The 24,064-nt window shown below is 36.6% G+C and overlaps 4 protein-coding genes across 14 annotated transcripts in view; 2 read left to right on the top strand and 2 right to left on the bottom strand.

The window, feature by feature from the left end:
- Positions 1 to 6,972, bottom strand: part of LOC105668908 (serine-rich adhesin for platelets) — a 31,991-nt gene extending 25,019 nt beyond the window's left edge. For 7 of the 8 annotated variants that reach the window (XM_012361573.2, XM_012361576.2, XM_012361577.2 and 4 more), the window contains exons 1-2: positions 5,944 to 6,972; positions 2,435 to 2,566 (exon numbers count right to left, since the gene is read on the bottom strand). In XM_012361573.2, the coding sequence (XP_012216996.2) occupies positions 2,435 to 2,533 (99 nt within the window). In that variant the 5' untranslated portion in view covers positions 2,534 to 2,566; positions 5,944 to 6,972. Of the gene's footprint in view, positions 1 to 2,434; positions 2,567 to 5,333; positions 5,392 to 5,943 lie in introns of all 8 variants that reach the window. The other variant, XM_012361574.2, reaches the window with a different exon arrangement.
- l(3)87Df (lethal (3) 87Df) lies at positions 6,587 to 6,958 on the top strand. The gene has a single exon (XM_067347975.1). It carries the CDS (start codon positions 6,587 to 6,589, stop codon positions 6,956 to 6,958), a length of 372 nt encoding a protein of 123 aa, XP_067204076.1.
- A 591-nt stretch (positions 6,973 to 7,563) lies between the features above and the next one.
- LOC105668912 (P protein-like) lies at positions 7,564 to 12,775 on the top strand. The gene is made up of 17 exons (XM_012361589.2): positions 7,564 to 8,038; positions 8,115 to 8,283; positions 8,358 to 8,426; positions 8,572 to 8,692; positions 8,763 to 8,832; positions 8,933 to 9,132; positions 9,294 to 9,403; positions 9,584 to 9,743; positions 9,818 to 9,889; positions 9,978 to 10,109; positions 10,278 to 10,532; positions 10,604 to 10,738; positions 10,959 to 11,153; positions 11,259 to 11,492; positions 11,607 to 11,865; positions 12,092 to 12,185; positions 12,309 to 12,775. Exons 1-17 carry the CDS (start codon positions 7,948 to 7,950, stop codon positions 12,397 to 12,399), a joined length of 2,457 nt encoding a protein of 818 aa, XP_012217012.1. The 5' UTR covers positions 7,564 to 7,947; the 3' UTR covers positions 12,400 to 12,775.
- Positions 9,079 to 24,064, bottom strand: part of Art4 (arginine methyltransferase 4) — a 36,750-nt gene continuing 21,764 nt past the window's right edge. Inside the window, exons 1-8 of one of the 4 annotated variants that reach the window (XM_012361592.2) lie at positions 22,443 to 22,938; positions 21,636 to 21,773; positions 20,978 to 21,472; positions 20,632 to 20,898; positions 20,336 to 20,558; positions 19,941 to 20,227; positions 18,341 to 18,477; positions 9,079 to 9,217 (exon numbers count right to left, since the gene is read on the bottom strand). In XM_012361592.2, the coding sequence (XP_012217015.1) occupies positions 9,164 to 9,217; positions 18,341 to 18,477; positions 19,941 to 20,227; positions 20,336 to 20,558; positions 20,632 to 20,898; positions 20,978 to 21,472; positions 21,636 to 21,773; positions 22,443 to 22,575 (1,734 nt within the window). In that variant the 5' untranslated portion in view covers positions 22,576 to 22,938 and the 3' untranslated portion in view covers positions 9,079 to 9,163. Of the gene's footprint in view, positions 9,218 to 13,492; positions 18,130 to 18,340; positions 18,478 to 19,940; positions 20,228 to 20,335; positions 20,559 to 20,631; positions 20,899 to 20,977; positions 21,473 to 21,635; positions 21,774 to 22,442; positions 22,941 to 24,064 lie in introns of those variants that run through there. The other 3 variants (XM_012361590.2, XM_012361591.2, XM_012361595.2) reach the window with 3 other exon arrangements.

Raw genomic sequence — 24,064 nt, 5'->3', positions numbered from 1 at the left:
CGCAAAAAACGCGGATTAATGAATAAAACATTAACGAACCGATCTACATGCGTTGATGTTTATCTCGAAGGAAGCGTGTGTTGGAATTACAAGCTGAACGTTGAAATTTTCGCCAAATGAGTGTAGCCTCGTTAAGAGATGTAAGAGCTATAAGTCAACTTTTACGTTCGCGGACTAATTACTCTCTTAAAGCTGTGTATTTTTGTAAATGAGTAGCTTAATGAGCTTATCCATTAATTATAATTGTAATTGTAATATTTCTCTACTTTAGTGCGTGACAGAATAATAGTCATCGTAAAAATGAAATTATCGAAATGGTCAAAAAGTGTTTCCGTTTGTTTAAAGAAATTTTAAGATAAGTTTTATCTGTAAAATGAAAATTTTACTAAACAATGTATTGCCTTTTTTTAGTTTTTGATTTCTATTAAAAATTATTTATGCAATTTATTTAAACCATCTATTTTACTCAAGTTATCAAGTTGAAAAAGATAAGAAAACTTTTTGGTCTCAATAAAAGCTGGATTTTCACTATACGAAACGTCAAATTTTTTATATGCTTCTCAAATAAAACATTTTATTTTGTACAACGCGCATTGCTCCAATTAAAATTCGTATAAAAATATTTGACGAGACATTTCAAATAGTGCAAATCCGACTTTGTGTGTATTGCATCGCGTCCTGACGATGATAATTAATTCATTGCGATCCGCGCGCATGAGAAAGTTAACGCGCGCCGCGTTGAAAGTGGAGATCGATACACTTTACACGATACTCAATATTCAATGGGCAATATAAAAAACCCTTCTTACACTAATCGTTAGAGAAAGCATTCGAGCGTGCAAGCGATTACGCGGCTTTCTTACACGTCGTACATCGAAAGTGCAGATTTCAATTCGCAAACAATCGCCGATTGAAACAAAGAATCAACAATGATAATTAGAACGTTCACTATCGTTAAACAAAGAGATTAATTTAAAATTTAATGCAAAAGTGAGCTATGAGGTCAAATGCTCGAGCTACAGTCCTGATTTCTATATATTGACAAACGTTTCGCGATCAACAGATTTGACTCTTCAGTGTTTATACAATTCACGTCTTTATATATGATATTATCGAGGTTCCTATTCTCCCAATTAATCTAATAATTAAACACATTCTCCGCAATTAATAAGTTGTCAATATATAGAAATAAAGACGCTATTTTTGAATTAGATTTTATATTTGCCGAAGGCTCATAATTATTTTTGTTGGATAAATTCAACCATCAATCGTGTAAAACAAAATTAATACTGATATTTTTGATCTAGATATTTTCGACGTCTGTTAAACTGTCGAAAAACTTTCTGCTGCAGCTTGAAATATTTTTCGTCTGCGAATGTAAAAAGTTCTGGAAAGATGGAATTTCAAGTTGCAAGTTGCAAGTTGTAAGATGTGGACATAGTGAAAGATAGCAGAAGAAAAATACACAATGTCTACTCAAATCTTGGAAAAAATTCTCTAATGTTCCAAACACTTTCGATTAAATTAAAGATGTTTGCAAATTCAGACTAAATAAAGCAAAATCTTCGAAAAGACATTTTTGAGAGAAATTCCTCGAAAACACTTCTTTGATTTCTTCAGGCAGAAAAATTATTCTCAAGATCTTCCAGATATTTACGTAATATATAGACAGCCTGACATATAAATAAAGATATATCTATATATGAAAATGTCACTTCTTCGAGTCGGCCTTAAAAGATGACGGAAAATAACATAATTTAACATAATTGAGGTAAAAACGGCGTCCAAGCGCAATATTCGAATTCACGCATCGTCGATCGTGCATTTTTGCGGGACGAAACGACACAATGTTGCCTTGTCAGACGCGACAGATGCGCGCAAGTGATATATCCGCGGGTTGTGGCGATACCGTTGCAGGTATAGAATCATGGTTGAGAAAGGGCATTGAACTTCAACGTGGCCTTCGGCTAACCGCCCGTGCAATCAGCTGGATTTTCCGCTGCGTACTGTACATACATCGGTCGCGACATAACGTGCATAGTATAGAGACACGGTCTCTCCGGTGGATATTGCGTAAATGCAATAACAATAGAAGTCAGGGACAAAGTTGAGTGAACGCGATTCGCGATGCTAACAAATAAAACCCATGGCGGACCTTCAAGTTCAACGCCCATCGATGCCGAGAACCGAGTAGAACAGCGTTTTTACACGTAGTTCCGCAAGTCGTGACAGAGCATGACTAGAATAAATTGTATTATCCGAAAAAATTCATTCTAATTTTCAAAAAGCGTAGCCTTAGTTTCACGATTTTCTACAACTTCTTTCACACAAGTTGAAGATTTTATCTTCCCAGATTTGTAGGGGAAAGATATATGATATTTCAAGATACCGCAAAAATTTTCTGCAGAATCTAATACATTGCAACAAGGCTTACCTGTTTTTGGGCCTTATCCATAATACGGTACGAGGGCGAATTATGATGACCGGATGCTGCGACGACGGCGCCCGCCTTACGAGACACGCATTGCCCCATATAGATCCGCCAACCTTATCCCAGCAGCGAATGCTGTAAAGATACAAATTCGTTGTATTATACGAATCCATAAATTTATATTAGAGTGCTACCTCTACTTCCATTAAAGCGATTTCGAAAAGACAGAATGAAGTTGCAGATCGAGATACATCCTTAGCGGACAAATTAGTGAAAAAAATTTCATTTCTATGTTATTATACGCCTGCCGTCGACACGTACGGCGGAAGGAGCTAAACTATGCGTGTAATAGTCATCATCCTGATTGCACACCTGCCTTCCCCATTCACCTTCGTTAATATTTCACTTCTTCGCAGTCGACTGACCGCGCGAATAATGTATCTCTATTCAATTCATCATTGAGTGAAAAGAGCAACGTAAAGCCGTAGGAATTCATAGCTGAGAAATATGCATCAAGGCGTCAGGGAGAAAAAAAAAAGAGCACCATCACCGGTATGTAAATACAAGGGGAAAAGTTTCGCGCTAATCAATACGTGAGGTTTATTCCAAGTCGAAAAGAGAAAATGCGCAATTTAACGAAGCATCAGTCGTGCATCGTGGTGCACTGATCTATGATTACCTTTCGCATTACGGCACACACCGGTTCTCAATCCGTGGGTCACGAACCGAACCCGCGTTCCCATTAGATACGCCAGGAGCAACGACGCGATATACAGTGTCCCAAAAAAAAAAGACATTAACAAGTAGGAGCTTCGAGGAAAGTGTCTCAAAAAAAAAACTTGAAGCACGTTTTGCAAAATACTCGAATTTCTTTCGAGCACGAAAGATTTCTCCTATTTAAATATACAATTATGTTCTTGTTTTGTTGATATTGATTCGTTAATTTGTAACTCCGATTTTATTAGACTATCAGGTAAATTTTGCAATTGTTATCTTTAAATTCTGAGATTAGAGAGAGAGAGAGAGAGAGAGAGACATCTTATAATTGATTGAAATGTTTGTAAATATTTCTAAATACAATCAACACAAACATCTTTGCCTCCAAAATCCTCTTGTGTTTTTATTTTAAAAATAAAAGTATGTATATTAAAAATAGAAAAAAAATGTTTAATGATATAGAAAATCCGAAAACAAATCTAAGAAAAAAATTCTAATTACCCCAAAAGATTATTAAAAATATAGCGGCAAGAAAAATCTATATATGCAAAGAACGTTGTTAAATTTGGAAAACGGGACGCAGATTTAAAGGTCCGAATTGAGCGCCGTTCTTTAAAATTCGGCACAGATCGAACGGAGATGGATATTGATCTACGAAACCTGATAGCAGTGACTCACTCGCGTATTCAATCTTTCGCAAGATGAATACCAATATGTGATATATGTTCAATACCTCAAATAGCTTTATTCAATGGAAAAATATTCACGCAATTCGTTATCTCTGTGCAACTTCTATCGAACTCTATGCGCGTGAATAATTCCACGGAATAACAGATATATGCCTAACCCGACCACTTGAAAAAAAAAACGCTAATAGTAAAAGCGCTCGAAAATTTGGATTCTAAATGCATCGCATAGATGGTGAAAGGTTGACCGGCCTGTTACGATCTCCAAATGTAGGACGATAAGTGGCACTGGCCCAATTTATCGTGTAGAGAGTATTGTGGAAATGTCTGTTCACGTTTCACGCAATAAACACTCACAAGCATTACACAAAGAACGATAATTTCAAAATTTTAAAAATTTTAGGACCCAAGATAGAGAGCGGAATTCACAGTTGTTTCTCAAAAAATACGAACTACTTACATTTATATTATGCGCATATATTTACATACATATATATATAAAACTCATTTTTATTCACCAACAAAACGATTATGAATACCGCTCGCGAAGACTTCAAAAAAAAAATTCAAAACCGAGTATGAAATATAATCTGACAACACAATGGGTCACCCTGTAGTGTTTCATCGCTCGCCTGTTTTATCTTACGGAAACTGTGTGATTTATGCAGTCGTTTTAATACAGATTCGAGCTGATTTATGAGCGACTGGTAATTGTGTCCGCGTCGGCCGGTGCTTCTCGCGCTGCGCCATAAATGCATGGAATCTGACCTTTCTTGCCGCACGGCACTCGTGCGAAATCTCCGCTTACCGTTAGCACGGCATCGCAAAGTACCAGATATATATATAGCCGTACTTTTCACAGGTGTAATTTTCTAATCGGCCGGTCTCTATGCAGCATCGCGTCATTTCATTATGTCGTTATGTTCTCACGAGCAAAACAATCGGAGTTCGCCGAGATAGAAAAGTTGGAGAAACTTCCGCGATGAACAAACGGAATGATAATTATCGCGAGCCGTTTCTTTCGTTTGTTTGTCGATTTTTTCAATTTCCGGACGATTAAATGATTTGATTTATACATTCGATGAAACAAACATACAAATCATCATCCGAATTAAATTTCGGATTCTAAAATCTTCGAATATATGTAACATTTTTTTCGGAGCCCTTCGGAACCTTTAGACAACCCTTATATCTTTGAGTTCCTAAATTAATGATTCTTCGATTTCACAAATTTCTGGAGTTTTAAATCTCTTTCTTCGGATTCTTTTAAATCTTAATTATTTGATTGCAAATTGACGGAATGTAATTTTCCGCAAAGATTGAGAGTAAAAGGAGCAGAAGAGGAAGGAATGCGAGAAGAGATAGAGAGCGAGATGTGGTTAATAGCGCGCGAGATAGTTGCGAGGGATTAACGTGCATGCACCTTTCCCCATTAAGATACGGCGCCTGCTGCAAAATTCTGAATGGATATTACCGCATTTTCGCGATTCCGTACTCACAGAAACGAAAATCCCTGCGGTTTTATGCCTGGCCTGCCGGAGAGTAATCTCGAATACACTGGAAAAAAATCAAGTCGTCCACTTTCATGCGGGAGATTCAGAACTAGCTGTTTTTCTTCATTCGGATGCGCTTCGACGAAGAAACGTTATTATCAAACAACTAATTAAAAAAATGTCACGAACAAATCCAATAAAAGAAACAAAGTCTACACATTACTGCGAAGTTTGAATGATATTTCTCTGAATACAAAGTGCGAAATGACATCATTGCTAGAGAACGTACGCATCTCATTTTCACCGTTTCTATTAATTAATATCTTTTAGATTAAGGTGCGTATGACGCTCCACGCTCGTGACGTAACGCTGTTTGATGTCACTCACATACGTTAAGTTTGTTCACGAGATGCAACACGAATGGTCGTTTTCGAAATTACACATTGAGATAAATTTCAATTCGCGTAATCGACGAAAACCGCATGCGGGAGTTTTGGACGACCGTTTAACGCCTAATTATTTCACTGTTTTCATTGGATGAGGTTAAGGGATCGCGATGTAAACGATCGATGTACGAGGATAGGGATAGGTAGGAGGAATAATAAGAAATACTCACCTCTTCTGCAGCTGAATCTCCCGGGTAAGTCACACGAATACGTGGTATACATCATAGGACCTGGCACGAAAAGCACCTACGAGTAGCAACGCACCGAAGGTGCGAGCATGTCACCGCGATTTGCGCGTGTACGGACGACGGTGTGTCTTGAGTGTTTCGCAAGCGGATAAAGTTACGGCGGCAATAACGCGCGGTGTGAAGGCGTAACACAAAGTTCCGCTTCTTCTTTCTCTTGCCTGTGCACGTCTCGTCCTTCTTAGAACACGGTATCACTCTTTGCAGGTTTTTTCAATGACGTTCACGTCTTCGGTGGACGGCGTTCCTCGCGCGAGCAGCACCTACGAAATGTGTACAGATTAGCACCGCGCGCACCACCTGTCACTCGGATTCGATAGCACGGAACATGCGTCCTACTGATGTCACCCGGCGCTATCCCTCCCACCACCACACGCCAGTGAGCTCCGAATGTTTCATTCAACGCTCTCACGCGGAATTTCTAGGTACTATTACTGGCGAGAACGACTAACTTCATGGAGCTCACAGTTCGCGCGAACTTAACCTATATTTTTCTACAATTTCTAACCTCACTTTGTAGCTCACTCTTGGAGGTTACATAAAAACGTTTATTATTTCGAATAGTAGAATGGATACTCCAATGAATACCGAAAATGTGGACGAGAACGATCAGTATAAGGCGGTGATGTTGTTCGGTCGAGACATTAGAAAGATTCCTTGCTTCAAGAACAGCATGTTATACGGTATTTACAGCGGTTTCGCGACCGGCCTGGCTACCTTCATGTTCACGAGTCGCATACCTCTATCAACGAGCATGGCTTTAGGATCCTACATGGGTGTCTCCATGGTGTATTGGTGTTTTTGCCGATATAACTATGTGATGCAAAAATACGAGATGAACGACATACAATATGTCCTTCGGAACAAGTCAACTCCCAGCGAGCGGGAGGAAATCAACAAAGTCTTCCCGAAAGAAGAACCAAAATTAATCGACACTTAAGAAACTTACTTCAGCTTCTGGATGCTTTTCAAATTATTTGCAATAAGAGATGTATTGTGTGAGTGGTATCATTCAGAAAGAATAATATTTGATTGTGTAGAATAACACAATATAATGTTATATCTCTGAAGCCTTTTAACAATGTTTGGAACAAACTACATATTTATATATAATTAGTATATATAAATATACATAGTATAATTTAATTGGCTGGAATTCTTGATTCAATTGTATATACATGCAAAAGTACATTAACTTTATATCAAGAAATAAAAACTTATAGACTTCAAGATTGTAGATAGTAAATATACATATGTATACTTATAGGCTTCAAGATAGTTGTCATATAAATTGATTATTTTATGATTATGTTACACAATTGCATTGTACTGTATTAAAACTAAGAAATAAGCTTGTTATTTTCACTCAATGCAAACTTATGTGTACAAATTTTTTTACAATAAAATTGTTTTCTAAATAAACATTCATTTGTCCCTACATATACTCAACAAAGTAAATCTAATTATTGATTTTCGTTACCGACAAAAATAGTTAAAAGTGCAGAATTGTCTAAAATTTTTCAATTTGCATTATTAAAAATAAATTTGTATTCGAATTTAAGCAATTTAAAAAAAAAAATTTTTCGTAGATTTTATTTCGCGAGAATATAATACCTGATAAATACTGTTCTATATTTTTCTACTGTACCAACATTTGTATAAACTCAATTATCATGATTGTATTTCCATGTGAAGCGTAAACAATATGCGTCCTTTGAAGACTTCGAGTATGTGAGTGAAGACCTTCTAGCAGTATCGTGTTTTCGGAAGTGTGATTATAACGTACGCGGCTTAAGCGAAAATAAAATGCTCGAATTTCATAAAATAAACATTTTAAAAGTTATCAACGTATTTTAACATAATAATGAACAAAGTGAAAATTTACGTGCAATAAGAGATAGTAATAAAAGATTTCAAATAGCAATTATAATGTTGCAAAATGATACGTCTGACGAAGAAACGGATCTGCGTACGCCTCAAACATTTCTCAGGCCTTCTTACTATTGCCGAAACTCGTCAGGTATACTTCGAATTGTAAAAGGTGTTAATATTACTCATAATTCGAATATAATCTCATAACTAATATCCCCCTTAAGTTATGCGCAGTCCCACGTTTAGTCCGTGTTCTTCCATCTCGAGTTCCGTCGTACACGGACACTTTCCCGAGGAGTTACTCCGCGTCTGGGACCAATTGCCAGAGACGATACGTCTAGATCCCAGTATGTCGAGTTTTCAGAAAGAATATGATCGAATAGCGACAGCAAGGTGAGTAAGATAAGCGAGAGTGCGATAGTTCGCACGGCGAATGATAAAAACGTTCCTAATTATAGTGTTTTCAGATATCAGGATTTCGCAAAGAAAGATTGTTTAGCCGTAAGTGTGCCTATAGAATCCGCGGCATCAACGAGGTAAATTGTATTTTTTTTTATACGCTATTTGATTTAAATGTTAACAGTAACATTTAACGCGAAAGATTTTTGTCTAATTCGATTATTAAAAAAAGATAACGCGAAATGTTAATTTTTAAAGTAACTATGTGTGGTATCCTCGCAGCGCTCAAAATGAAAACAACGTCGAAGAAGACGGAAAAGATGACCAAGTGCAGGAGAAGCAGAAGCTGTTCTATCGCTATTCCAAATTAGTTGTACTCTGCTGTTGCTGGCTATTACTTACGGTAAGAAACCACCGTGAGATTTGTCATCGCATTTGTATCGATCTCTCTTTGTCACATCGTTCTTTTACAGGTGATACTGATGTTTAAGGGTGAAAAGATCGAGGCAATGCATCAGCTTTCCATTTCTAACGAAACAAAAAGTATCTTTCTAATCGTCAAAAAACTGAAAAAAAAAGAAAAAAAAATTCGCGTAAATCTTACCAGTATACATTTGTCTGAAATATCTTTAATAATGTCCAGATTACCAAGTCAGTGAGCATGTTATGAGCAAAATGATCAGCGTGACAGTGGAAGGATCATTGCTGCCGCCGGCCGAAAGTAAAAATAAGGAGTACGTGAATGTATCGACACGCTACTTAACGATATGGCTGGAGCTCCTGATGAATGAGAATTTTAACACCGATTTATTGCTCACTCGTGTCAATTCGGACGACTTAGAGGTATCCGCATCAAATCCAAATACTTTTCTTATTAAAAATTCTGTATACACTCACGTTTACGATGCGAGAACCAATCAAGCCAATCCTGAAACAGAAAGAGAAGAAACATGGTTAATTCTTTTAGCAAATTATTATATACTATGATTTAAATTGTTTGCTAGTTTCAGAAAATAAGCGATATATGGAACCTGCCTATATTGCCGGAAAGTTTGGAGAACATTTTCCCCAGTCAGAAATATCAAAGAACCTTCATGATAAAAGTCGACAGCGAGTACGTGCTTATTGTACTTTATTATTAGTATTTATCTCGCGGCTTTTAATTTTCTATTATCTACATTTAAAGCCACTTTACAAAACTACACTTTATAAAAAGGCTAAAATTTGTATAAAAGAACTGAATCTAATCCAAAACGAACACAGAACAATGAATGATTCAAACTTTATTTCACAGGACGCTATCACGCGGCATACTATTCATCAAATTGCATACGAATTCAGAGTCCAATCTTCCGCTGTCCATAACTTATGATCTATCTCCGATAAATTCCGATTCTAGCATAATGTACGCAGCTATCATACTGATTAGCTTGTACATAATGATTATTTTCGAGGTAATTATATGCGCGAACTAACACCATAAAAGATTTGCTTCAAATAAATGCTTCATTAAATTTAATCGGATTAGATGGTGCATAGAGCTTTGGCTGCCATGCTTGCGTCCACGATGTCTATCGCGATATTGGCAGCTTTGAACGAGGTATACATACATATATTCTTCTCGCTACATGTGACCGAATTTTTGAGATATTTTCAAGATATTTAAAGAAAAAGTATTTGTGTTTTAGCGGCCGAGTATGGAAGAATTGATTTCCTGGATAGACGTGGACACATTGCTGCTATTGTTTTCCATGATGGTGCTAGTCGCTATCATTGCCGAAACCGGTGTATTTGACTGGCTAGCCGTATACGCTTACAAGGTGAAATAAAGAGTATAACAATGTAAAATAAAACGTTCTCGATTAAAGCGACACGAAATGATTTCAACATCATTCTTACCAAACATTCTAAACTAAACTAAACTAAACTAACTTAAACTAAAAAGTCTATTAAAGAATCTACAAAACATTCACTATTGTTACTTTTAGATAACCGCTGGCAAACTGTGGCCGCTGATAATGGCCCTGTGCTTCTTTACCGCGTTTTTGTCGTCGATACTGGACAACGTGACGACTGTCTTGCTAATGACTCCGGTGACCATCAGACTGTGTGAGGTAATGCAGCTGAATCCAGTTCCGATTTTAACCGCGATGGTGGTTTACTCCAACATTGGAGGCGCTATGACGCCGATCGGCGATCCGCCGAATGTCATCATCGCTTCCAATCGAGACGTGAAAAACGCCGTGAGTGTAGTTAGCCAAAGCCACGCTCTGCTCAAGAATAACGAATAATTAAATGGTAATTGTTGCGGCAGGAAGTCGACTTTGGCACGTTCTCGCTGCACATGAGCATTGGAGTAATCCTGGTGTTGATCGTGGTCTCCGCGCAATTCCGCTACATCTTCCGAGATGGCACGGTTCTCAGATTCAACGAGCCGCAGGACGTGCAAGTATGGACATTGATATTGTGATTATAAGTTTGCTACAATTCAATTCGCGATACATCTGTAACTTAAATAAACTATAAATTATAGCAATCTACGGGATAAAAGAAAGAAATAGCATAAGTCTAAGAGAATGACGTAATAGTACAAAATAAATTTAATGTAGCTATCTGTAATTCAATAAACTTAATTATAACGAATCACGATTTTACGCACAATTGTCTAGGAATTGAGACACACAATCGCTATTTGGCAACGGGCGGCGGCGAGCTTATCCAACTACAGCAAGGACGAGAATATCGTGAGAGAGACGCTGTTGAAAAAAGTGCAACGTTTATTGTCGCAGCTGAAGAGGAAGTTAATGACGGGAAGCGTGGCGTTGGAGAAGTACAAGACTACGCTTGAAGAATTGCAGGAAAAGGTAAGCTGTGAACAATCGTACATATTACATCGTCGTGTTCCAATTATCTTGTCAGCGGTTATCTTGTGCATCTTCTTACAAATCTGTTTCTATTTCCAACTGTAGTATCCTATCAGGGACAAGGTGCTGTTGGTGAAATCCGGATTCGTGTTGGTCTTCGTGATCTCGCTCTTCTTCCTGCACAGCGTGCCTCAATTAAATTTGTCGCTAGGCTGGACCGCTCTGATCGGCGTCATGCTGCTGCTGATATTAGCCGACAGTGAGGACTTCGACGGCGTCATGGCGCGCGTCGAATGGAGCACCTTGCTGTTCTTCGCGTCGCTGTTTATTCTTATGGAGGTAATAATTTCGTACGAATAATCGCTGTGTCAATTTTAACACCGGTTCCTTCGAATCGCGCGCCGAGTCCTGTTGGAAAAATCTGATAGGAAAACTGAATTAAAAATCTTGCAGGCTCTCTCTCGTTTGGGACTGATCGCTTGGATCGGTAAACAAACCGAGAGCATCATTCTATCAGTCAATGAAGAGTCACGGTTAGCGGTTGCCATACTGCTGTTGCTCTGGGTGTCGGCTTTAGCGAGCGCCTTCGTCGACAACGTACCGCTTGCCACCATGATGGTGAGAATTGCGACAAATCTCGCGCAGAATCACGAGCTCGATCTGCCAATGCAACCCCTGGTTTGGGCTTTGACATTCGGTGCTTGCATGGGAGGTAAGAAGCTTCCAATGTATTCGAAAGCTGAAATAATCTGTAAAGTTCGCTTTAAGTACAAAATCACATTCAAAACTCGAGCTTTGTTATGACAATTCGCTTATCATCGCGTTAAAACAACAAAAGCCGTTAAAAGCTAACGCTTTCAAGTCGCACTGTGCAAAAAGCGCCAGCTTTTTTTAGTATTTACACGGCTGAGTAGTTAGACGAAAAGTTATGTTTAAAGGAAATGGAACTTTGATTGGAGCTACTGCCAACGTTGTTTGCATGGGGGTCGCGGAGCAACACGGCTACAAATTCAGTTTCATGCAATTCTTCAAGTAAGCAACACTGCGACGTATCATATACAGTTTCTCGTCACTATTCGTCATCGTAATCATAATTAATAATTATAATCGAAACTAAAGACTACAAACGGATCGTTATCTTAATGTACATTGCAGGGTGGGATTTCCTGTCATGATAACAAGTACCACGACAATAATGATATATCTGCTGATCGCCCACGTCGTCTTTGGCTGGAACGGAAAGTAAATACCGAAGATGTTTGGATGAGGATTGGTATAATGTACAAGAGAGACGATACATTTGTGTATACTCATAAAAGAACAATCTTTTAAGGGCAAAATTACGTAATAACATTATTGAATATAGTTTTCAAGAATATTACAGAAATTATATATAGACAGAGTTTGATTCGTGTAACGTGATGTAAGATCGCGAATATTTATTGTAATTTTTATGAAAACAGTTATTGTTTTAATATATACTTTTTATGCTTTGGCACATAATTATTGTAGCATAAAAAACTAAAGTTTCTCTCTTGAGAAAGGAGATCTCCTGTAATATACAAAATATATTATATTATTAAGTCTCACATACAATAAACATCATTTTCTCGAAACTTTAATTACTCGCCTTTAACTGTGAAACAATTATATACACTACCGCTCATTAATTTCAATACACCCCAGATTTGTTGATTTCTCTGTAAAGAATGAACGTGATACGTATATTTTGCACAGAAATGAGTCCACCTGCTGTTAAAAACACTTTCAGCACTCACATGCATCGTATTTAAACATTATTTATATAAAAATTTTTGAAAACTGTAGTTTTCGAAGAAACGAAATTAACAGCCGGATAATGTCAGATCCCTGGAAATAAACAAAATACGTGCGCAAGGTTACGAGGTTCTCGTAGTGATCAGATACACGCCCAATGCTGTTTTGAAACCCATTTATCAACACATACACAGTGAAAGGGCTCCGGTGTTCGCCTTGTACTGTGATACTGTGAAAACTTGTGAAAATGTGTAAAGTGGTCTCGTAAATGGCTCCCAAGAAGGAGTTATCAATCGAAAAGCGATCTGCCATAGTCGCTTTGAGAAATGCAGGACATAGTGTGCGTGAAATTGCTCGCCTGGAGAAGGTTTCTCTTGGTGGTGTGCAGTGTACCCTCAAGAGATTTGGATAGTGTATTAAATTAATGAGCGGTAGTGTATATATATATATATATATTTTACGACACGAGATAATATGACTATACAGGGTGTCTGTATAAATTGGCAGATCTTAATTGCAAAAGGGTTTAATGATCACATGAAATACATATACATGCTAGAGAATTCGTTGAAATATTTTTATTAAAAATGAGGCTCTCTGGAAAAAGAGAAAAAAAAATTCAATTCCTAAGATTGCCATTCGGCGGCAAGTATTCAAAATCAAATAATTTATCACAAACTTATACTTATTACTTCGTAATTACATGTATCATAATCCATAAATCATAATACAATCACATTTGGACCGAACTATATCAATATTCCTCGCAAAACCAATTTTCTAATAATTGACAATAAATTATTGTGATGCATCGTGAAAGCGAAATTTATTAAAACTTATTAAGATTGCTATTAATATAAGTATAAGCGTGAGCGTCCGCTGAACTCGTTTACGTCAAGCCAAATGCTATCTGAGAGTCGTATACATAGCATAAGGCGAAGAATTTTTTACAAGCGGTAAAAAAAATTGCTACAATTAAAATATTATTATATTTACAATAAACATCATATACTAATAATGTAATGTCTAGATAGAACGATGTTTCTGCTGTACTGTAATCTTGTCTAAGTACTACAGTTTCTGATGTGTCGATTGTTTTCCTTCCATTTGCATCGCAAAACTCTGTTCTCATAAATACATATAAATTAAATATTTTCAATTTTTAAGCTGTAAAATAAAATTAGGCAATTCTTATTTTGATTAGTCATTTAAAAAAATATTCAGAATGCTAAATGTTTAAAATTTTTTGTAAAAAAAAACTCGTTAAAACATTATCAACGTTGAAAAACTGTCAAGTGGACGTAAAAGTTTTCACAGGTATGGCGAAGAAAACGATCAGTTCGAAAAAAAAACTTATCTTAAACATGACTGGTCGATTTTACTACACAATTACACTGTGGATTATATTTGTATGATTCTGATTTTATGCGATTACACAATGTTTTCGTAAATCATGCTTTACGCTTCATCGGTACATGAATCGTAAACGAAAACCTGTATCTGCAAACCAACTTTGTAAACAAAAATTTCAGACACTTAGCGCAGTAAAGGCATCCTTCGAACTCGCGTAACTACCTGAGATATCTTATGTAGTTTCTTTTTTCAGTCGTTGAAAACGCACGGATTTCTATATAACACTGCTGGACTACTTAATACTCGAACGTACCGCCCGAAAACACACACGACTGAAAGCTAACTAACGAAGTGTACCCCAGTTCAGAGATCGATAAAACGTTGGAACATCCGATTAAAACAAACTGATGCGGATTCAACGGAATATATTATGTACATTAATTGTCATGAAGTGTGAAAACGTGTGAAACGAGGCGAAAACGAGAAGGGATAAAGATACACGACAGACGTAACTGGGATGAGATATGTAGTATCGCGTATATGTTTTTCCGAGCGGCGTAGCAGTCTTATATATTTGATATTCTCTAACGGTACAAAAAAAAAATGCACACATTCACATCAATGTAAGTTTGCACCGAAAACAATATCTAGGAATGTAATTAAACCACGGATTGTTAAATTGTCCCTTGAATATTTGCAGTATTCCCGACGTGTTATCAATGTACGAAAGAGAGGAAGGAAAACAGAAGAATCAAGTAGGGAAAGTAAGGGCTAATAAGAATCGAACATGGTTGTTGATGCATTAATAACTAAAGTTTTATTATTAGCTTTTATTTTTCCTACTTGATTCGAAATTGTCAGAACTTCGTTTCTCCTCGATTTTCGAAAAAAAAGCACTAGAGTTACATTCTAGATGTTGCTTTCGATGTTACTATCCCAAAGGAAACGATGGAAGAAGCAAGTCCTTATTATTAATTATTACAACAAACCATGCAGTATTATTAGCACTTGTGGAATGCCTGTCACGAGATTGGTTTGTATGTGTGTGCCGTGGCGCGCGTATGAAAAAGCATATGACACTCCCTCCATCTTTATCAGAAATACTTCATCGAGAAATAGCCACGCGCTTTATTTACACCTTTCGCGCAGTATGCGCGCGAGGTACGAGGAAAGATCCTGCAGATAAGAATAAGTACGGATTTATCTAGCTACGATTCTCTCGAAGTACACTAGCGCGCGTCACACGGACATGCCTCTGCATCGAGGAGCTTCTCCACGTGGCGAATTATGCTGTGATAGTAACACGCAAATAAGCTGCTGCAAAAAAATAATATCGTTACATATTCACCGGCGACGAGGTAACTAGGAGGTGTATTAGATGGCAAGCGTGTGTGCGGATAACAAATAAAATGTAACTTGCTTAAGAACTAATCGAGACTTAAAAGAGATCTAAGGTATCGTACAGGGTACTCTCGGGTGTTCTATTTCTGGCGGATATCATCCTGTATATCTATAAACAATATATAAAAGTTATTCGAAGAAATATATGTATATACAGCGCTTTCCATACACATTGGCGATTGATTGTGCACCTCTTACACATTTATTTACTGGAATAAAAAATTCTTAATGCGATGAAACATTTCGTTATGTAGGATATAATATCAAACACATATTTGGCTTGTTCACCAACGACTGTGTGTCAAATGACTAAGTGTACTTCAACCCTTGACACTCAAATCTGTTATCATTGACAATTTAGTGATTCAAAGATGGTGAAAAATAACAAAAATTTTGTTCAACATAAGTGTAACGTGATATTAACGCAATTATTAATTTACTATTTCTTTTATTATCGTCTCTACTAATAATTTTCATACATGAGAAATAATTTACTCTACATTTTAATAAATATATTTTTTGATGATTAATATGCATTTCTTAATGACTGTGTGTAGTATGATTAAATTTTACATCGTTGTATCACGGCACATTTGAGTGTGAAAAGGGTTAAAGATGATAAAAAACATCATGGGCATATATTTCTTTCATCACATTATGAGTACAGGGAACATATACAAGTTTCCAAGCATCATTTATTACGTGTACAGATCATCGATGCAAAAAATGTCTATCTTGAAAGATTTTAGTATGAATTATTTTATCAATATGATAAAATACCAAAATACTAAAAAAAAGGATTATATGCAATTATATAATATCAACTTCTAATCACACAAATTATATATCCTAATTACACAAATTATACAGATATATATTTGTATTTTAATTTATGGATAATTAAAAATTATTATCCATAAATTGAAATTTAACATCGTATTATTCGCGCAGCGAAAACAGCGTGATAATCTTTTAAAACAGACATTTCTTGTCACTGCAAAATATATGTAAAAAAAATTTAAGTGTAATGCAAAGATTTACCTTATGAATTACAGCTCATCTTATATAAAACTATAAGATTCCGTTTTCAAGCAATCCTTCTACAAAGCGTAGTACATTTGTAACAAATTTGCAATTACATTTACACGGTATGGCAACATAACTCGTTAGCTTGATAATTTCGGATCTGATAATCATCGTTTCTTTTTTTCTGGATGAAGTATCCCGTGACCTATATGTTTTTGCGTCATACATTCAGATATATACAATTTGTCTACAAAAAAAAACGTAATCGACCGATGAATATATTATCACATACTCATCAAACCATTAAAACCATCTCAATAGATTGGACTGAAAATGTAGTACTAATACTCATAAAAAGTTGTACTTTCTCTCATATATTGTCATGCTAAAAAAATTAAGACGCGTCGATTAAAACAAGCGCAAGAGACATCCGAATAACAGGTAATGCCACAAAGTGCTCTACAACGTATGCCTAATGTATTATTGCTCTTTGCACTTCTCAAAATGTTTCCGAAACGCTGTTTCCCTAGTCTAAAAACTCGTGTAAAAGTCGCTTGATATCGAAATTCAACCGAGCCAACATCGCAGCTCAGTAAAATACGCCTGTTTTCAAAAAACACGTCCTATTCGAAATTATTTCAGTGAAATTAAAACAAAAGGGATCTCGCATTCCCAATTCTTTCTCTCTCTCTCTTTCTCTCTCTCTCTCTCTCTCTCTCTCTCACTTTCTTTCTCATAAATTATCGTTTCGCATATTTGTGTCAAGACTTTGTAAAATAGTGATGCCTATACTACGGCGCGACGACTGTATTGTCATTAAAAAATATTATATTTTCACGTGGGTATATTTGGCAAGCATGCAACGTCGATCTGGAAGATCTTTTCTTTTTTTTCTTTTTTTCCTTTTCTGAGGAACGTCGAAATGAAAATCAGCCAAAACTAATGACAACTACGAGAGGACGGCTCGCAGTCTTTTCCAACGCGCCTCCCATTGATACTTATCCCGTGCGGGAGACGTCCAATCGAACGCAAACTCAGGACCGACTGTACTTTTGTTCGAGTAAGCAACGTTGCTGTGGCGGAAATCCGGATTAAAGCTAGCCAGGTCGACGGTGCTCAAAATTCGCACGGCGGACGAAAGTCGAGGCTTACTGGCTGGGGAACTAAATACCAGCTTGCGACTTTGCTTACTGTTGCTGCCGGTGTCTCCAATACTGCTACAATTATTACGATCGTTCTGTAACTGTTTTACTTTGCGGGAATACTCGGCGAGAAACGATTTCGCCATAGATCATTGCCGATACGTCTGCGGCGATATGCCGTTCCCCGGAGTCACGTAGTCACCGATCATCAGGCTGGGATTCACTGGATAATGAGAAGTGTTGCCGAGGACCAGCGATTGCTGGAAAGTAACACCAAGCTGTAGCGCGAAAGTCACGCAAGCAAACGTGTTGCTTTAGTCTCCGTCTCTCGCATCGTAAAACTTAATCAAGTACATAGCAAACTTGCGAGAATTTTCCGCAAGAGCGATCACTTTATGCTAATGGTTTTCCTTAACGCGTTAGACAGAATCAGTTCTCTGTTGCGTGGTAGCTCAACTGCGAAAATGCGAATGTTTGAACTGTACTTACAGTAGCAGGTGATGTAAACATATTCGGAGTTATTCCACCGCCTATCAACTGTGCCGCTTGAGTGCTCGTAGCTGTACCTCCCACTCGGCCTCGTCCCGTACTCGAGATAGAACCAGGATGAATATTTGGTTGTCCTCCTGTTACATAAAAATACATTTCTCATTAATTAAATTCATATATTTAAATTTACACGTACTTTAACTATTATTGATAAAGATTACAATTAACATACACGAAAAGGATCTTGAAATAAAGTACTTATCAAAATAATCTTAATAAAATGCAGTTTCCAAGTCTTAGAATAATAAATTCGTTGAATTTTCGCTTGGCTAAATCAAGATTATCACTTAGAAATAAATGTTCCAAAAAAATTGTAAGAGAGCAATCACAAGCATTATTAAAGATTATGTGAAACATGTATCTAAATATAAAATAAATTTAAGTACACTAAAGATTTATATAAACTGATATTAATCTATTGTTAGTGTTTAACGATAAAAAGAAATGATCTCATTCTCATATTAATTAAAATTTGATAGATACGATTTAATTGCGATTAAATAAATGCAATAACTATAACTTATATAACTTATATAAATATTGGGAGGAAAAAAAGATATAAGTTTTAATTTTTTAATGGGATTAGTATAGTTAAACATTTATAAATCCATACTACTAAAAACAAGTTTATTTACATGAGTCAGATTCTACAAAAATGTGTATAAATTAGGACGATTACAAGAAACTGTTTCTTCTTTGTACAAATGTCTTCCATGATGTAGAATAATAAAATATGAATCCACACTCTGTAAGTACTGTTACAATAAAAAGATCCAAACAATTGATCAATTATGTAATTAACAATTATATTAATACTGCAAGTAGAACAACATCAGCATATATAAATCAAAAGTGACTATTCAGTATTCTTCTGTCAAACAATTCAATGCCAAAATTGCAATTTCAATTATTATCCATCGGAATTTTTGTAATTCTTTATGTGTAAAGAAAGAAAATATTTCTATCCTATCTAATAACAGCCTTCAAAGCACTCTTATAATACTACATAAAAAGTTTAATAAAATGCTACATTTCATGCTAATTTTTTTAACTGTACATTTACATGGAAGGAGTCATTAAGATAATAGAAGACTAATGAAATAGAGAGAAGTCTTTGGTAAAAGGAACATACATATTGTACCACAATATGTTATGTAAAATGTGCTATGGCTTATAATAGACTACAGAAAATAGTAAATGAAGAAAATACATTTTTGTTTTAAGCAACACTAAAATTCGAGAAACTTCTTAAATTGTAAAGACGATCGTTTATTACTACTATTTTGAGTATTCTGTGTTTTAAATATATGGCGAGTACATAGAATGGCCGAGAGAATTACTCAATGACTATAGTCGGCACCCTTCATATATTTTGAGACACTAGACTTCATAAATACGTTTTGTACGAAATTAATCGAAACATTGAAGAATTAAAATTTCCAAAATGCATGTGGCAAGAACGTCGATTACAATATTATATATCGCACACGGCACGTTTAATACATGTAATGGTACACTGAAGAGTCAAACCAAACCTTACCTATTGCCAGCAAATTATTTGGATTTACAGCCGCACTTGTGTCCATCGAAACTTCGCCGAGGCCATTAACCGACATTCCATTCACCATGTTCACAGCTTGTCGGGCGCCTTGTGCATCGAGAGTTGTCCAATAGGATTCACTAGGCGAGGTGTTGTTCAAACCAGGAGGTGGTTGCGCCGCAGCACCCGTGTATCGGAAGTAAGGATTCTTCAAGTCTAAGGTATTGCTACTGCTGTCCATATTAGTTCCTTCGAGCTTCAATTCTATTGTTACATCGTAGGATTGTCTGCAATAAACATATCGATATATAATAACGACAAATTTATAACTCAGCTTAACATTGCAGTTCTATCTTTGGAGAGCTGCAGCTGAGATTAGAGGTGGAGATATTTACCTTTTATTTGCTATAAGAATGACTTTCCCAGAGAGCAGCTGTCCACTTTTACAGAATAACGGATTCTCCAGGAGGCAACGCACTTGATACCAGTGTGTGAGAGGTTCTGTAGGAGCTGTGCTTAACCATACTTGTTGCGTCGATCCGATAAATGCTACATCGAACCAAAAAGCTAGACCATGGCATGTACCACTCTCCAGTATATGAAAATCGACATCTATTTCTGAAAGATACATATGAATATTAGCAATTATAGCAATTTCTTCAGCCGTATTGCAATATCTCTCATTTCATACCTATTTTATGTAAATCAGTCTCATCAGCTGTTTGGAAGTCTACTATGTGCCTCACCGATTTTGCCATACATATTCTAATATCAAAAGTATCGACAATCGGCTGCCTAAAGTATTCTTTAATGGCGTTATTTCTCATAGCAGAAAGATCTACTCCATGGAAACATGTTTGATACCAAAAATTTGCCTTATTAAACTGTTCCATGTAAAGATTTTCATCGGAAAATGGTGCGATATGCAGATCACCTCTAGAAGGAAACATTCTTCCACCTGTGCATAAAATAACTTAATAGAAAACAAATAAGGATAGAAATGAAGCATAAATCATGAATGTTTTTCAGATATTTACCTGGAACTAACCACTTTTTCGCATGCAAATAAGTTTCGAGCATTCTTTCATTATATAACATGTATCCCATAGGCTCGCTTACTATACAGTCCACACGTTCTGGTAAATCAATCTCCTCTATTTTTCCAGCTATGACTATTATTTTATCCGATAAATTATTAGCTGCAACTAATAGCTCGGCATGGTTTGCCATATTGCTTGCTTCCACTGCATATACTTTCTTTGCACCAGCTTGGATAGCGAAGAATGATAATATACCAGAACCAGCACCTACATCCAAAACAACTTTATCTTTGAAATCAGATAAATTTCCAAGAATTGCCCGTTGGTATGTACTAGTTCTAATGTAATCTTGCATCATGTTTTGTTGTTGCGAGAGATATCCATAAAATTGGAAATATTGCATCGCTGAGGATTCTTCTGTTCTTTCATTAAATGCTGACACGCCTTTTCCCATTTTGAGTTTCAGTATGTGCGAGTGAAAGTTGCGAAAATCTATGGATTAAATATATCTGTTAAAACTATATTTCTTATACATGTTGTCTTATGCTTTTATTGAGAAACATATAATTAAAATATTTTCATCACTTAAGAAATCATGTAACATGAAACAAGAGACTGTTCATAAAGACAGCTGCAAGAAAGATTATCAACTTACCTGTTTCATTATCAAATGTAAGTAGTAAACTATCTGTATCAAGTGTAAAAACATAACTCCGAGATGATACACGAGAACATTCAGTACTAGGAGTCACTGGAAATTCCAACAGAGTTGTTTTATCCCTGTTAAGATCTCCTAAAAAGAATGTTGAAAGTATTAAATAAAGTAAAGTACAAAAGATATAATTACATAACATAAAAATAGTTTTAAAACTCATCTGAACATATGCCTGTCATTAAATCTATAGTTGCGCAGAGATCAATGATTTCCTATATTTTAAATATCATCCTACTCTCTTAAAGAATATTAACAAGAATATTGACTCTTCTTGTATATTAAGCATAATAGCATCAGTATCTTGTAATATACAAATGATAGAACTTGACCCATTCTCAGTATTTCTACTGTCAATACAACAACAAATAAATACAACACGCCATACTAATAAATATAACGGTGGCCGAAAATTGTCAATAAAAGAATAAAGATGAGTTGGGAAAATCGTTTGTCGTTTGTTATGAATGACAACGACGCTGGATGATATCGGACCGGCGATCGACCGCGAAAACTGGGGATGCCGGGGCGATTTCACCGGGAGAAGAAAAGAGGAATATCAATGCGGCGCGGCACGACGAGAAGTGTGGTTATGTTGTCCAGGTCAGACAATCGGTCGCGTGATCGATCAGCCGCGTCGTCGTCGCACCGCGTCGTCGTCGCACCGCGTCGTCAGACAGCCACGCGAACCGAGGTGGCGAGCGCGAAAACGATGTGTGCGAACACCGCTGGATTGCGTGTCCTCCGTACCTGAGACGAGCTCGACGCTGAGGCCCTGCGGGTCGTAATTGATATTGAGCGTAACTGGTTTGTTGTACTTCGGCGTAGACTGTCCATTGTTTGACAGAGCTGAAACCGCCACCGCGCGAAACGTCTTCGCCATTTTTCGCCACACCGCGTGCTAGCGCTTCCCGACGCGGTCTCTCTCTCCTCTTCTCTATTCTTCCACCACCACCGCCTCTCCTCTCCTCCTCTCCGCACCTCCGTCTGCCGGTGGCTCGGTAATGCTCTGCGTTACGTTGCTCCTGTATCGTGTGTCTCCCGCCGCAGCACTCGCGTGAGAAACAAAAGCGTGCCGCCGTCGCTGCCGCCGCACGTTCTGCGTACGGACACCTCGTATAGGAGAGACCAACCCCCGGCCAGGGCCGTGTGCTGTGAAATCGCACGATCCCCGCCGTTCGCGCACCGGACGTCGCGACGACTCGCTTGCGGCGCCGTCGCCACCTCCGCGCTGCACCCTAGCACAGACCCTAGGCTCACCGGATACGTGGACGTGCGAATTCTGCCATGGCTGCTGATTGGCCACAGCCACCGTGTCCGTCATCTACGACCTTTACGATGTTTAAACTGATCTTCGCCGATTTGGCGCACATTCGCGCCAGTCAGGACTGTAGTAAAGTCTGATAAAGTATGCTAGGGACGCTAGAGTGCAAGGAAAGAACGAAAGTATTGAGGGGAAAATTTTCGAAATTCTTTTAGTTTTCTGCGAAATTGAATCCCGTTTTTAATAGTTGCTTTCACACTTTCACTTTCTGATTGTAATAATAATACCGTGGCATTTAACGTAATAAAATATTCTATATATTGTTTCATGTTTTTTCAAAGTTGCATTTTGTTGTCTTAAAAATTGGCGATTGGACATTTATATATATATAAATTGTTCGAGACACAAAGTGTTTATATGAACAATCTACATTTGTCTCAAAAATAATTATATACGATTTTTATAATATTTTTCAAAGTTAATTCTTAATTCAAATTGTATTCCAAATTCAAAATTGAATGCGATATATTTTTCTGATAATTACTGTAACACTTAAAATCTGATTGTAATAATGATATCGCTCATTTGAATTTATTTATTACACATATGTACATTTTATGTACTCGTGCCTCTTAAAATAACAATTTCGTCAAAATTCACGAAGACAATCTTTTTTTTTTCAAAACATTTATCATTTAATGCTTTAGAATTTAAAAATCCGTTGGCATGGATCGTAAACCATTTAAATGGTTCGTAAAATATTAATAAAAATAATTTATCTGTATCTCAAAAGAATAATTGAACAATTTTCATTATATCTTTCGTTGTTGTATTCTAAAAATTGCATTCCGAATTAAACTTTAAAAATATGTCTTCATATGTTATTTTTACAATTTACCTTGCAATAAATTTATCTCTGAAAAATTCAAGGCGTAATCATACAATCTATTCCACAAATCGATGAACTATTTATATTTGTCACAGAATAATTATACACGATTTCTCTCTCAATTATTTTGAATTATATTCTCGAATCAAATATAAAGTGCAATATGCTGTTTCTGTAGTTTGTTGTGTGATAATTATCGCTGAAAAATTCAATGCGGAA

Source organism: Linepithema humile, chromosome 1 (genome assembly GCF_040581485.1).
Source record: "Linepithema humile isolate Giens D197 chromosome 1, Lhum_UNIL_v1.0, whole genome shotgun sequence".
In the NCBI taxonomy this organism is placed as follows: Eukaryota; Metazoa; Arthropoda; class Insecta; order Hymenoptera; family Formicidae; genus Linepithema; species Linepithema humile.
The sequence above is the reverse complement of the archived record's forward strand: the minus strand, read 5'-3'. Positions and strand labels throughout refer to the sequence as shown.